We start from the raw sequence: 13,378 nt of genomic DNA on the forward strand, positions 1-13,378 counted from the left end.
AGCCATCATCACGCGAAACTTACATCTCTCCAAATAGGGGGCACAAGATGGCTGCGCATGCGGCTGCGCAGACAGCATATGTCTGCCACTGTAACTCTCTGTAGGTGCTCGCTTATCTGTCTTTATGGCTCACTACTATGGTACAGAAATGTATCCTTGTCTCTGTCACAGAGATCAGCAGACACCAAGCAGATGAGGCCAAAGCAGTCATGTGTACGTGACTTGTGATCTATTTGTTTTTCACTTTAGAAAAGATCTTTCATGATTAGGAGCGTTTCTTCTCTTTTTTCCCAGTATATTATTCATATGTTCTCATTGATCTTCCTGAATGATGCTCTCGTCTTTCTCGCTTGGCATTTTGTGATAAAGGCGCACCCAGTAAGGAGCCTTACAGTACATGAGTTAGTGTGTTGTGACATGTTGGTCCCTAACGACTGTAGGAAGAAGTTGAGCCCCTCCCCTTTAAATCTCTAATTAACACTTTGCAATTAAACATGGCTCTTTGGAGAATAGTTAATAAGAGGCCCACAGCTAATTATTAAGAGTCTCTAGAGATGTTTTATTCCCAAATTTCGATCCCCCAATCAAGACCATTGGAATTGCAGTGAATATTCATCAGTGGGAAGCTATATTTGCACGCAATAGAGCTGTCAAGAAAGGAAGCAACAGAGAAGCAGGCGGACAACAAATGATGTCAACAAATGACTCAAAAACACACACAATGCAACAAATATGATTTCATCCAACAATAGCAGGAACAGGTGATGCTTTGTGGAGGATAAGCTATTTTTTCACCTCAGAACCAACCCAAGGCCACCGCTGTCAAATTGAGGAGCTTAAGTCTGAATCTGCCTCGCAGTGAGAGCCCTGCTCATTAGTCGAGACCTGACTGATGGCATTAATCTAAACCCTGTTACGTTCCCTTTCCCTCTTTGTCTGCTTTACAAATTTCCCGCTGAGTCAAAGAATGTTGACGTTCCCCAGAGGCGGTCTATGAAATCTAGTCTTTACACTGTACACTGTACAGTATTTGGTGTGGAATAAAAACTAGTTTTGTTGTAGAGAGTTGGGATCATATTGACTATTAGCAAACCTTTGCCTGCTTGTTGTAACACAAGCATTCAGTAAGACACCACTTCAAGTGATTCAGACTGTGCTGCCCAGTGAAGCAAACAGCCCAAGGCCGAGGAGACCTGCAGACACAGAGGAACATTAGTTCTGACCACCTTTCCACTTTCACTACGTCTCTCAACTATGGGATGTGTTTCATGAGTTCTCTTTTATTATTAGTCACATGGACACACTTTGCAATAAGGAAGCCTTGTGAACCTTCCTAAATCGAGTGTCACAAACAAAGTCAATAATATATAATTTGCTATGGTTTCTATTGTCCTTGCTTGTATTTGTAGATTTAAATATTTAAGAATTTATTACGCATATGACCCATGACTTGCATGTAACACAAGGGTTAAGGAGAAGAAAATTAACATTTAGAAAGTATAATTAAGTGGCTGACATTTCCTTTTGGAAATGAATTATTCATGTTTTATTTGGTAAAAGATTCCCCCTGCTTGGGGAACTGCATGAGAAAGCAGTGAGTTGGGGAAAAAAAGTATGATAATAGAGATGGACTAAACAGAAAGGAGTGAAAGGGAAAGAGACTAAGGAATGCTCATGTGGCAAAAGATCTTAACTGAGAAGAGTGGGAAAGGATTTGTGGAATGAAATGGCGTGAATATGCTGTGCTGTGTAGCTCGGAAGGCGGGATGTGCTGCTGCTGTTGGACTGCTAAGGTAGAAGTCTCATGGTCTCACCCACACACAACTAAACTCTGCTGCGGAGGACTGTGCATTACAGTAAGGTACTTACAGTGTGGAGACAAACCCATGAGCCATCAGGTTCACTCTGAACAGGCCAGTATGTGCTACAGTAGATCAGGCTACTACCCTACACACACAAAGACACAACAAGTCTTAATGCTTTTGAGCCGGGCAGGGTAGCAGTGGGGGGGTTCACAGTGCAACGGTGACCTCCCCGATGCTCACGCTGATTTATGCGAGCTGAGCAGCAGAGCACGGATCTGTGTGGCGGCAGCGTGATGGCGGCTGTGTTGCAATAAGATAATTTCCTGTCACAGAGAGCGTTATCAGCACATCACAGCATCATCCCCCCGCGGTCTGTGTCTTTACATCCCTGTCAGCTCCTCCTCTGAGACCTGCAGTGATTAGTAAATAGAAAATGTCTTTGAGGGAGACGCTGAGCCATTGTGCGCTCCACAGTTGTACTCATCACAACATAAAAGCAATGGGGCATTATTGTGCGTCGGCTCATTTTTCGAATTGCTTTTCATGCTGACATTCAACAGAGCTGAAGACAAAGGCGCCCGCTACACGTTGACAGTGTGTTTTTATGAATGTGAGAAACAATAAGAGGGAGGGATTCTGCAGACGATAATCCACGGCTTTGACGCAGACCTCCATGCTGAGGCACGTCTAATGCTGGAGACATAAAGGCATTAGTCAAGATACAGAATGTGGGTTACACCTGTCATCGCGCTCAGAGGAGCCATCTTTACCGCAGTACTCAGCAGCAAATGGGATTGCAGCTGGACGCATCTGTAATTGCTAAGTAGAGCTGTCACCTAGAGGACAGGGGCAGAAATGTCTGTTTTATCATTACATCAGTAAAGGCTCAATTCTATGTCAATGGGATTTGGGGGATAAAGCTGGAAACCTCTGCCCCATGACACAATGCTGCATATGTAAAAGCCTGCTTTCACATCTTATTCCTGTTTGTGCAAGTAGATTGAATTTTCCAGGTCACTTTGCACAGCTTTGTTTACTGTGTCATTGACACCCCTCAGAGCAGAACTGATCTCACAAGTACCTTAATACAGTCAGTAGACGCATACGTGTTGTAACGCACGCAAAATACTGAGCGTCCCTTGTGCACGTAACAGTCAGTAGACGGCCGTTTACTGTCAAGGGAGGTGTACGCTAACATCAGCATGCATAAAGTGGCCCCCAATTGTTTTTTACACTCTGCGATAAGGAGGCGTGATGGCACAGATACGACTGCAGTCGTGAACCTGGTAGAGGACGGGGCTGTGGCGTTGCGAGGGTTAAAGAGTTTTACCCTCAGAACCTCCTTTTGAGGCGGTTATGATTTAGTCCGCCTTCATGTTCCATGGTGTTGTATTCTAATCCGCGTACGCTATTCTTTCCTACTCCACTTGCATCTCATGATCTTCAGGAAGCTTGACAGCTTTTGCTCTCTCACGGAGAACATTCTGACAGCTGTCTTTATTTACTGTGCTATATTTCCACAGGATTGGCCTTTTGATGATTTCCTCCAAGATTAGTGGTGACTAGTGTAGTGGAGTCAGACAACAAAGAGGTGGACATCTGAGGTCAGCCAAGACTGTTGGCAGTGTAGAAGCGGTGATCAAAGAGCACCTCCAGCATTGTCACATGAATGATTAATTTTTTTCTTTCTGTCATTGAGGATTCCACCTGTTATTATTCCGAGGGTGCTCTCATTGTGCTTTGATGTGCATCTTAGCTTCCAATGCTGCAGAATCGAAAATACATCTGACACATTAAATGTAACAAACAGCGTAGGCACATAAGGCTGGAGGGTGAAGTGTTCCGTTGCATGCAAAAAAAACCTAACTTAATATTAACCCACATATTCAGACAGGTAACATACTGTATGCCATTCACTTTAGATCTGTTTTCATGCAGCAGAAATGAGCCAACTGTGAATTGTTCCCGTGTATTGATGGCACAAAACCGAAGAGATGGTGAGAGGCACAGTCAAAGCCTGGAGAAGTGTTCTGTTGTTGGGCGCGACCTGCAGGACTATGAATCCGTCTTCATTTCCAGTGCCAGCTGTTCCCTGTGGCTGCGGCGCCGTGCACTTTGACCCTCGGATAACCCAGTCGTTGTGCGTCTCCGTGTCCCCGCAGTACAAACAGGTGGAGCAGTACATGTCCTTCCACAAGCTGCCGGCGGACATGCGACAGAGGATCCATGACTACTACGAGCACCGCTACCAGGGGAAGATGTTCGACGAGGAGAGCATCCTAGGGGAGCTGAACGAGCCGCTGCGAGAGGTGAGAGGCGTCCTGTCCAAGACGCCTTCGAGAGCGTGTGTTTGCTGACGTTCCTCTGACAGTTCACGTCCTCTGATGTCGTATCTTGAGACAAGCACACTGTGGGGGGCAAATACAAAGAAGAGTAAAAAACTGGGAAAGAAACAAATGTCTCAACTGGTATTTTTCTCCCTTTGTGTTTCTAGTGTCCTTCTCTGAACCTGACAGGTTTCACTTTTTATTTGTGCCCTCCAACAGGAAATCATCAACTTCAACTGTCGCAAGCTGGTGGCGTCCATGCCTCTGTTCGCTAACGCCGACCCCAACTTCGTCACCTCCATGCTCACCAAGCTAAGGTTCGAGGTGTTCCAGCCAGGGGATTACATCATCAGGGAGGGTACGATCGGCAAAAAGATGTACTTCATACAACACGGCGTAGTCAGCGTCCTGACCAAAGGCAATAAGGAGACCAAGCTTTCAGATGGCTCCTACTTTGGAGGTAAGACAAGCTGGAGCAGCAGCAGAAACACAGACTTAAAGGTCAAACACACACACACACACACACACACACACACACACACACACACACACACACTGCTCTGTTTTAATATTAATAAGGCTCTTTCAGAATCTTCATTTGTGAGGCAACAGCTTTTGGATAATGCACTTCTGGCTCTGATATGAAGTGGTATGTTGTGCCCTGCTTGTCACTTACTTAAATTTTGCGTTCATGGATTATGCAGGGCTTTTCCCTTAATTCACATTATGAGCTGTCTCCTAAATGTAGGGCAAACACAAATTAAGATAACTGCACTGGCTGTGGTGCAAATTGAAGAATATGCATTCAGTTGTCAGGAGGTGAGAAACCTTAGACATTACATACTGCGTGCTGCTAAAATGTGTGACCACCCAGACTTGTTCTACACTTAACATGTTGTGTCCTGAGTCAGAGCACTCTCCGGTCCCAAAGCCTGTGACGCATGTAGGAGACAATGCTGCCATACTGCCCTTAGCAAATACCAATTAATTTGCCCCGTGACAGCGTATCAGCCGGACTACACGGTTACATAACAAGAAATGGTGGCAAAGCATTTAACAGCACACGACCTGCCTGTGGAAGTTTAATTATATTTCCTGCTCCAGTCCGTCTCCATGCCCTCTCTCCAGGGGCATCCGGGGAAATTATGAAACGACGGCAGCCGGTCCATCTCCGCACACGCCAACGCTCGTCAACATTTTAGAACGACGCGGTCTCCAGGACCAAACGTCCCCTCTCGAGGTCGCTCCTCAGCAGGTCACCGTTTGGGTTTAAGGGCTGAGAGCGAGCTCGTAGGTCCGTTACCAGCACAACCTGGTGACGGCACCGTTTCACCGGATCGCACTCTACACTGAACGCATCCACGTTTAACTTTTTTCCCTTGAGCAAACATGCGAGTGCTGTAAAAACATACAAAACTGGCTCGCTCACCCTAATCTTAAGCCTTGGATCTGTAATTATTTTCCTCCCTTTTGCGCATTATAGGCACAGGATTTTGCCTCCATTATCCTGTGACTATTCTTGGCGCTGGGCCTCCTCTGGGGGTGTAAGGAGTGGGGGCCAGTGAGGTAAGCCTGGAGCCACTGGGAGATTGTTACCAAACACGAGTTAGTCATTCATGAAATTAATTGGTGCAGGATCAGCACAGGGAGAGCGTGGCACATGTGGACCTCAGCGTGGCTGTCGGTATCAGCGAGCAAGTCAAAAGCAATTAGTGCTTTTTTAACACTATATGCAGGAACAAAGAGATCTCCTCCAACGGCCAGCGCTTCGCGTGTGTGGTTGACTGAGGATCAGAAAGCATTAGTTACTGAAGAGCGTTTTTGTTTAACACGCCGAGCGTCAGCGGGACCCGGTGAAAATGGCGTGAGCGCGTGCTCATCAGCATCGCGGCAAACTCGTGTGCCGTAAATCATTCATTCACAGATGACCTGAATTATTTACTCAATTATATACTCGGCAGTCTGTTCCAGTTTGTTAGCTGTTGGATTAGCTCGAGCCAGAGAGCCTAAAGTCTAAAGTGGACACGACATGTCCTGGACGGGAGCGTCGGCTGGGCACACAGCGATCCAGTGGAGGCAGGAAATGTAATGTGACTGCAGCACTAACGCCAAGGGACACAAGGATCGGTGCCAAGCCCGCGCTCTGGATGCTGCTCTGGGATCAGAACGCAAACACGCACCCTCCCCCTGCCTGCATTTGTCTCTCTCGCTCCTTATAGCTCTCTGTTGAGACACTTATCTGAACAGCATCTCCGCTGCCCTCCCGTCGCCCAGCCTGAGCAGGCTATTGTGCTGTTAGAGTTCCCCCGTCCTCGCCGGTGATAATTGATGCGTTTCCAGCGCGGACCCGGCTGGAGCGCGGCCCGGTGACCTCGCGGTGGCCCTGCGTGCCAGTCAGAGGCGCTTATCAGAAGCTGTCTTTCACTGCGCCTCTAAGATGGCTCGCTTCACCTCCGAGTGAGTGGCTCGTTGCAGCCCCGCGAGTGGGAGGAAGCGAGAGCGAGACGGGCGCTGAGAGCGGGAGGGGGTGGAGGAGGGTGGTGCGTCGGCTGCACGGTTCCCAATCTCCTGTGTCATCTTTTGGGCTTTGCCTCTGTGTGATTGGTGCTCGCTCGCTCCGTACTCCTGTGAAGTCCTGGGTTACAGAGCTAATTCCTTTCCCACCATCCCGCTCCCTCGTTTTTTTTTTTCCTCCCTTCCCCATCTCTAAGCTCTGTGCTGTAGAGTTGCCAAATGGCCGTGCTGACTAAGTGAGTCAGTGACAGGCTGGCAGCAGTTTAGGCCCAGGTAATCCTCCCAGTCCTTAACCCACTTAACACCTGTGAAGCAGCCCCACCTGAAGACGGAGTGAATAACAGAATGTGGGATGTTATCATACTGTAGATGGAATATGCTTAGTCAGGTTAGTTAGGAAATTAAGTTATATATATATTTATATATTGATATCGATATAGATATCGATATAGATAAAGATATAGATATAGATATCGATATCGATATAGATATAGATATGAAGAAATCACTAAGACAATAAAGATGATTAAAGGATTTCCCTCTATTGTGGGATAAATAAAGTCGTATCTAACTTGTATCTCTTACTCATAATTATTAATTAAGTACCAAGGATATGATACAGTTTCACTGAATAATTTAGACAGCAATTTCAGAAGGAGCTATCAGCATTGAAAGTTAATCTACAATCAGTCTAATTTTCAGTTAATTACCACATTGTCCTTATTACTGTAGCTTAACTCTTCAATGGCACCAGCGCATCAGGCATCCGCTTTAGTTACAATGCTGTAATATAATATAATAAATACATCATTCAATAGTGTAACATTATCCAAGCACTATATTATGGACTGTTGTACAGTGGTGACCCGCAGCATTAATTGGTTGCTAGATGTTTCCCACTTACACCACTGTGCATGTTTCACCCTGGAATCACCACCTGTTCAATCTACCACTGCTCCATAACATTATCACACTCTCTGTTGTCATTATAGTACTGTAGGTCAAGTGTCATAGTGAATGCTAACACTGGTGCCAGTGGCTCAGACATTCACAGAGCTGTAGTAGTTAGAAGATGTAGCACTGATGATCGTTATTAGGCTCCCCAGGACTCCACAGTCTCCCCTGCTGATGATAAGGCACTAATTTAAAACTCAGAGCATTAAACACCTGCAGCAAACATCAAAGCAGTTTATCCAGCAAACATTTGTCTCAAAACGTTAAAGTTCATCCGCAATGAATGTCTTGTAATTGTAACTGTAGAGACACAAATGTGTCACAAATGTATTAAAACTGCATTTAGTTACAAATTTGTTGTAATAACCAAATTATTAATATGTCAAAATATAAAGACAGACCAAGAGTATTTTAAATATTTACTATAAAATTCTTAAAAGAAAAACAGCTCCCAGTAAAAAGAGCTGCAGGGAAACGACACTAGATTCCAGTAGACAATCAACACACACATAAGATGTTCACTAGACACATTGATTCACTCTGGTAGTTTTCACCACCCAACATGCAGTAAATAACCTGTGACTTAGTGCCCACTGTGTCACTACAAACATGCAGTTTACATAATATATGGTTTAGTGTGGGCGCTTGCTGTTATAGTGTCTCAGTCTCTCACCAGCATAAACATCACTCAGCCTCAGTTCACGGGTTAAAAGGAGACGATGATTTACGCCGGGACCCCAGCATCAGCGGCGGCCCCGCCCCAACACAAGGTGTTTGCACCGCTATGCTAATGCTGTGAACGAGCGAGCATGGCACGTCACGGGGAATCAGGCAGCCGCCGCGGATGCTCGGGAGGTTAGAGGGAGCGTCCGCTGCGCGGGCTGGGGGCGGTGTCGGGGAGGGAGATCCAAGCTGACAGCAGGACTCGGAGTCCAGGTGAGCTCCGCCAGACCCGGCTGCAGCACACAGGGTACCGAGCAGCCCTGTTCACACTCATCACTTCACCCGTGGACAGTGCGGAAGGCAGGTCCTGCACCGCCGTACGAGCGCGCAGGAAGGTGATGAGCCCCGCGTTTAACCACATGTCATGGTCAGATAACGGAACATAGACATGCAGATGTTGAAAAGCCACTGTGAGTTTTCGTGAGAAAGAATATTTATAGAATAAAGAATATGCTTTTATTATAATAACATATCAATATCCATACATAAATATGATTACATAATTATTAATATTATGTAATCATAGTTTACCATAAACCCAAAGAAAATGCATGTACTGTTGAAAACATTTGCCACAGTAAAATCTTTTGTGACACTTTCTATTTAAATTAAAATGGCTGGAATTCAAATGACCTCATAGAACTTCATTCAGTCTCAAGGGAATAAGAACATACACAACACAGAGTATGCAAAGACAATTGTGCTGCAGTGCTTTTATGTGTAGACCTAAAACTGGGCAGAGTGCAGACGCCTAGTGATGCTGTGATATGCGGTGGGACGTGATGACGGCCTGCTGGCTACTGTAGGAAGCTGCCCGGTGGAGGTCCTGATGCTGGGGGCACGTAGGGGACAGGAGTGCTGCGTCACGCAGGCCGGCTGCTTCTATCAGTGCTGTTGTCATTATCTATAATACAGTATTTACTGTCACCTTTTTATTAGGTCAAAGCATTTTTACTTAGTAGCTTTTGTTTTGTTTTTCTGTTAAATGTAAATATATCCAGTTCCATGTTTTGCATCTAAAACTGTACAATACGAATTCAATCAAGAAGCCACATTTCCCAGAAGACATTGTGGTACATCCGAATAATATACTGCAAAAGCACATTATTGATGATTCTACGTCACATTCATTTTACATTGTAGCTGCAGCAGCTGAGACAGAGAGTGTTGGTATTTAGGCGTCCGTCTTTGTGACAGTGGAGGGGGATGGGGTTTCACACCAGCCTCCGTCCTCTGCAGCCAGGCTGACAGTCGCTGTGATGAGGCCGCTGGTGAATGTGGTCCTGTGCGCGTCGCAGCGTCTCAGGTTAAACCCTGAGCAGAGCTTGTCCTGTCGTTATGTGATGAGGGTCCTGGAGGATGAGGACAGCTCACTTGTTCTGTCTCAGATGCTTTTTTATTTTCTAAAAAGCATCTCATGAATAACAATAGTAATGAATTGTGTTTATTTTGTTAGTAGAACCTGTTCATTACACTGTGAGCAGAAAAATAAAAGCTTGATTTAGTTTAACAGTCTATAAACAGACCTGCGGAGAAGCATCTTCTCTGTTAGTGCCCTGGTCACAAGGGCTGTTTCATTAACAGGAGACCATTTACTGCATGTGTTTCCTCATGGTCACATAATATGACGTCTTGGTCCTCCTTTCCCACAGCAACATCCAGTTTTAATTGGTATCATTAAAGTTTGATGAAATCATTGTCCTTTACGTGTGACTATGAAGCACATCATGGCTGAATTAAAGTTAGAGCTCAGAGTGGAGACATGCAGTTTGATTGTGCTAATGTTGTGTCTTCTTTAAAAGCCAAACACAGTTTCAGGAAAAACTGCTGCTTGTGGACTTGACTGGGCCGAGCAGAACGTCAGCTCAAAAAGGGAAGTGGTGCATCTTTATTAATGTTAGTAAACACCATACAGAATTACAGGAGTCAGTTAGAGGAGAAACACGCGACCCTGTCAGAATACAGGCAGAGCTACACTAAGCCCGTTCTGTGATTTCATGGAGGATTTGCGATTTACGCATGAAGTCTTGCAATAAGACAGAAGATGCGAGTGGGAGTAAAGCATTCAGCTGAATGTAACCTGCAAGGCACAAAAGTTGAACTGCCAGTAGCAAAAGTTCAGGATTTATGGTTTACTGAAAATATTTTATTTCATCCTTACCTGAAAATGACATTGACATGACATTATGAATGAGTGGTCATGTTTTATTATTTGTCTAAATTTTGTTTAACAAATTAAAAAAAGGTGATGCCTTAATTTAAAGGTGACAATGTGATAGTAATATGATTTTATTGTTATGACAACCTAGGTGTAAATTCATTAATCATAATTCATTGTACAGTCATTTAATATGAATCAGGATTCACTTCCTTATTGAAGGTTTTTGTGCATATGTTGAGTTCAAGCAGAGCATTTTAAAAGACAAGGAGCTGCACCGAAGTGGAACCCCGCCATTGGCGGATTTTCCTCCTGTATGTCTTGTAGTTCACTAGCCACAACTAGTTGCCCGGGCTTCACCGTTAGATGAGGCCAGAGGGCTCGCTGCAGCTCACCGCCTCGTCTTGACAGTGCTGGCTTCATCCAGAAAGCCACGGGACAAGAGGATTTAACACAGAGCCACGATGCAGCTCTCCAGAGGGGATTATTGGACTAGTGCTGCGGGAAATAGACCCCCAGCACCGCTCCAGCCAGGGCTACCTAGCCAACACACACGCAGGCTGTACAGTACAGACTCACACACACACACACACACACACACACACACACACACACACACACACACACACACACACAAGGAGGGCATGTTGTTTTATACACAGCTCTCTTGCTAACGTGGCTTAAGTGCATTCACCCATAATGATGCACTCAGCTCACACACTACAGTACATTTATATACAGATCACTGTACAAGGCGCTGGTTAAAGGCTCCAGTATTTTTAGGGGAATCCCACTGCTGCCAACATTTTATCATGACTAAACATTTTTTTTCTGAGATTAAGCATTGTCTCGTTTTTAAAACCATTGTAAATATTGCAAATTCTAACTTTACTTCCTCAGTGACCAGTAGTAGAAGTACAGTCCATCGCAGTTAAAGGTATAAATATGAAACACATTGTGTTGTAAATAAATGATCGTGTAATTATTCCCTCATTTGTGTTAGTGGGCACAGATCTCCACGTTCTAATGTGTGTATGGTCAGTTTGCAGCCAGTCGTACCAAATCCACTTAAATCTTCTAAATTGGCCAGGTTCCAAAAATTAACACAAGAAGCTATACTCTCGTTTGCATTCAGCTGTGCAAAGCACTGATGTTAACAGTTTATTTACCATAACTATTACAATTTCATATATGTTTAAATTGAACGTTTATAGTATTTTAAAAAGAATATTTAACAGCAGGTGGGGGCGAGACAAAGCTAAGCAGGCATTAAGGGACATGTATGTTGGACTGGATGTTTGCTCTTCTGTGTATATTTCATGTCGCTGGTATTTTCTCCATAGCTTACTCTGTCATGCGTCCCTCTCATGAATAAAACACTTCATACACACACACACACACACACACACACACACACACACACACACACACACACACACACAGTAGTATTGTCATCTATTTTTATATGCACACACACAAATCCTGTGCTTGAATAGTGCATGCAGACACATGCACAGGCTGCATGCAGTGCAGACACACTTGCTATACGCGCTGTGCCAGAGCCTTACAGCAGTGCAGTGTGGTAATAGAGCATGATCTTACTGAGCAGGCATGGCGGATGAAGCCTGGCAGACCTCTAAGCTCTGAAAATGGCATTAAATGTGCACTGATGGATTACAAATCATCTAATGATGGAAAACAAAACAGTTCAAAAGTCCACGTTTGGCTGAACGTCATTCTGTTTGTTTCTTGTGTGTGTTAACTTCGAAATCTTGATGTGCTTCTGTATTTCTTCATCTTTTTGTTTATATATTTTTTAGAGATTTGTCTGCTAACACGGGGCAGAAGAACCGCCAGTGTCCGGGCGGACACGTACTGTCGTCTGTACTCGCTGTCTGTGGACAACTTCAATGAAGTGCTGGAGGAGTATCCCATGATGAGAAGAGCCTTTGAAACTGTTGCCCTGGACAGGCTGGATCGTATCGGTAAGAAAATAAGATTCATTTAGACATTTGTACTAGAATCAAGATGCTCTTGGCTCTATTTTACTTTTATCATGACATGAAGGCTGCAATAATTAGTGAAGACAATATCTAATATCATAATATATTTTCCTATTTCTATTAGTATTGTTTACTATTGTCATATGCCAAATATTTATAAAAAAAAAACATTAGACCTGGGAGAATTAAATAATGTAACTATGATTGTGTTGTTTTACTGGTAGATGTCTAGTCAAGCGACAGATGAAAAGTCAGCTCTTGATATGATGTAAAGAACTTTGACGAGGAACTAATTGCTAGATGACTTCAGAGCGTCTCTGAATGGCAATGTCTCGATGTGTGTTTCAGATAATGTTTAGTAGCTACTAAAAATAGCTATTTAGGGTAATTAGTAAACTGGCATCAGGGCCTCAGGCACATAAAGACCATGGACAAAGGGTAGCCCATCTGGTTAACAGCTGTCAGAACACACAGCAAGTCACAGCTTGCACGGTGAGAGCTTGTGTATCCACAGACCGCTCAGAAAGCCAGAATCACAGCTCTGAAACAAATGGGCTTTAGTTCTGTGGAACTGTTCACATTGATGCCTAATGAAAATTACTGAAAACCTAAACCCCTGTATGACTTTGTTTGGGCATATAATTGATATTCTCTCCATATCCATCACTGTTCCCAGGCTCAGCCTGGGCAGATGAAAAATTCACAATGAAAGGCGCGCCTATATCATCGCTCAGACATCACTGTATGCTCTGTTTTATCCTCAGCTATGTTTAGAATGGAAGATAAAGAAATTGCTTTAGGGGGTCTCTTTGTTGAAAATTGTTGCTTTGAAAAGATGTGGTGCGCTGAGTAAATTCTGTGAAATGGTCTCTTGTGTATGTCCTTTCTCCTGGG

General features: G+C 44.3%; 1 protein-coding gene and 1 long non-coding RNA gene across 5 annotated transcripts in view; one reads left to right on the forward strand and one right to left on the reverse strand.

Moving 5' to 3' along the window:
- Window positions 1-13,378, forward strand: part of hcn4 (hyperpolarization activated cyclic nucleotide-gated potassium channel 4) — a 43,835-nt gene that overhangs the window by 26,908 nt on the left and 3,549 nt on the right. For all 4 annotated transcript variants that reach the window (XM_029145502.3, XM_029145504.3, XM_029145503.3 and 1 more), the window contains 3 exons: window positions 3,968-4,114; window positions 4,352-4,592; window positions 12,302-12,466. In XM_029145502.3, coding sequence (XP_029001335.1) covers window positions 3,968-4,114; window positions 4,352-4,592; window positions 12,302-12,466 — 553 coding nt within the window. The remainder of the gene's footprint in view (window positions 1-3,967; window positions 4,115-4,351; window positions 4,593-12,301; window positions 12,467-13,378) is intronic.
- Window positions 606-4,580, reverse strand: LOC129603868 (uncharacterized). The gene is made up of 2 exons (XR_008694147.1): window positions 4,441-4,580; window positions 606-4,213 (listed from the first exon to the last, which is right to left on the reverse strand). It is a non-coding gene; the product is annotated as an uncharacterized LOC129603868 (long non-coding RNA).

This window comes from Betta splendens, chromosome 3 (genome assembly GCF_900634795.4).
Source record: "Betta splendens chromosome 3, fBetSpl5.4, whole genome shotgun sequence".
In the NCBI taxonomy this organism is placed as follows: domain Eukaryota; kingdom Metazoa; phylum Chordata; class Actinopteri; order Anabantiformes; family Osphronemidae; genus Betta; species Betta splendens.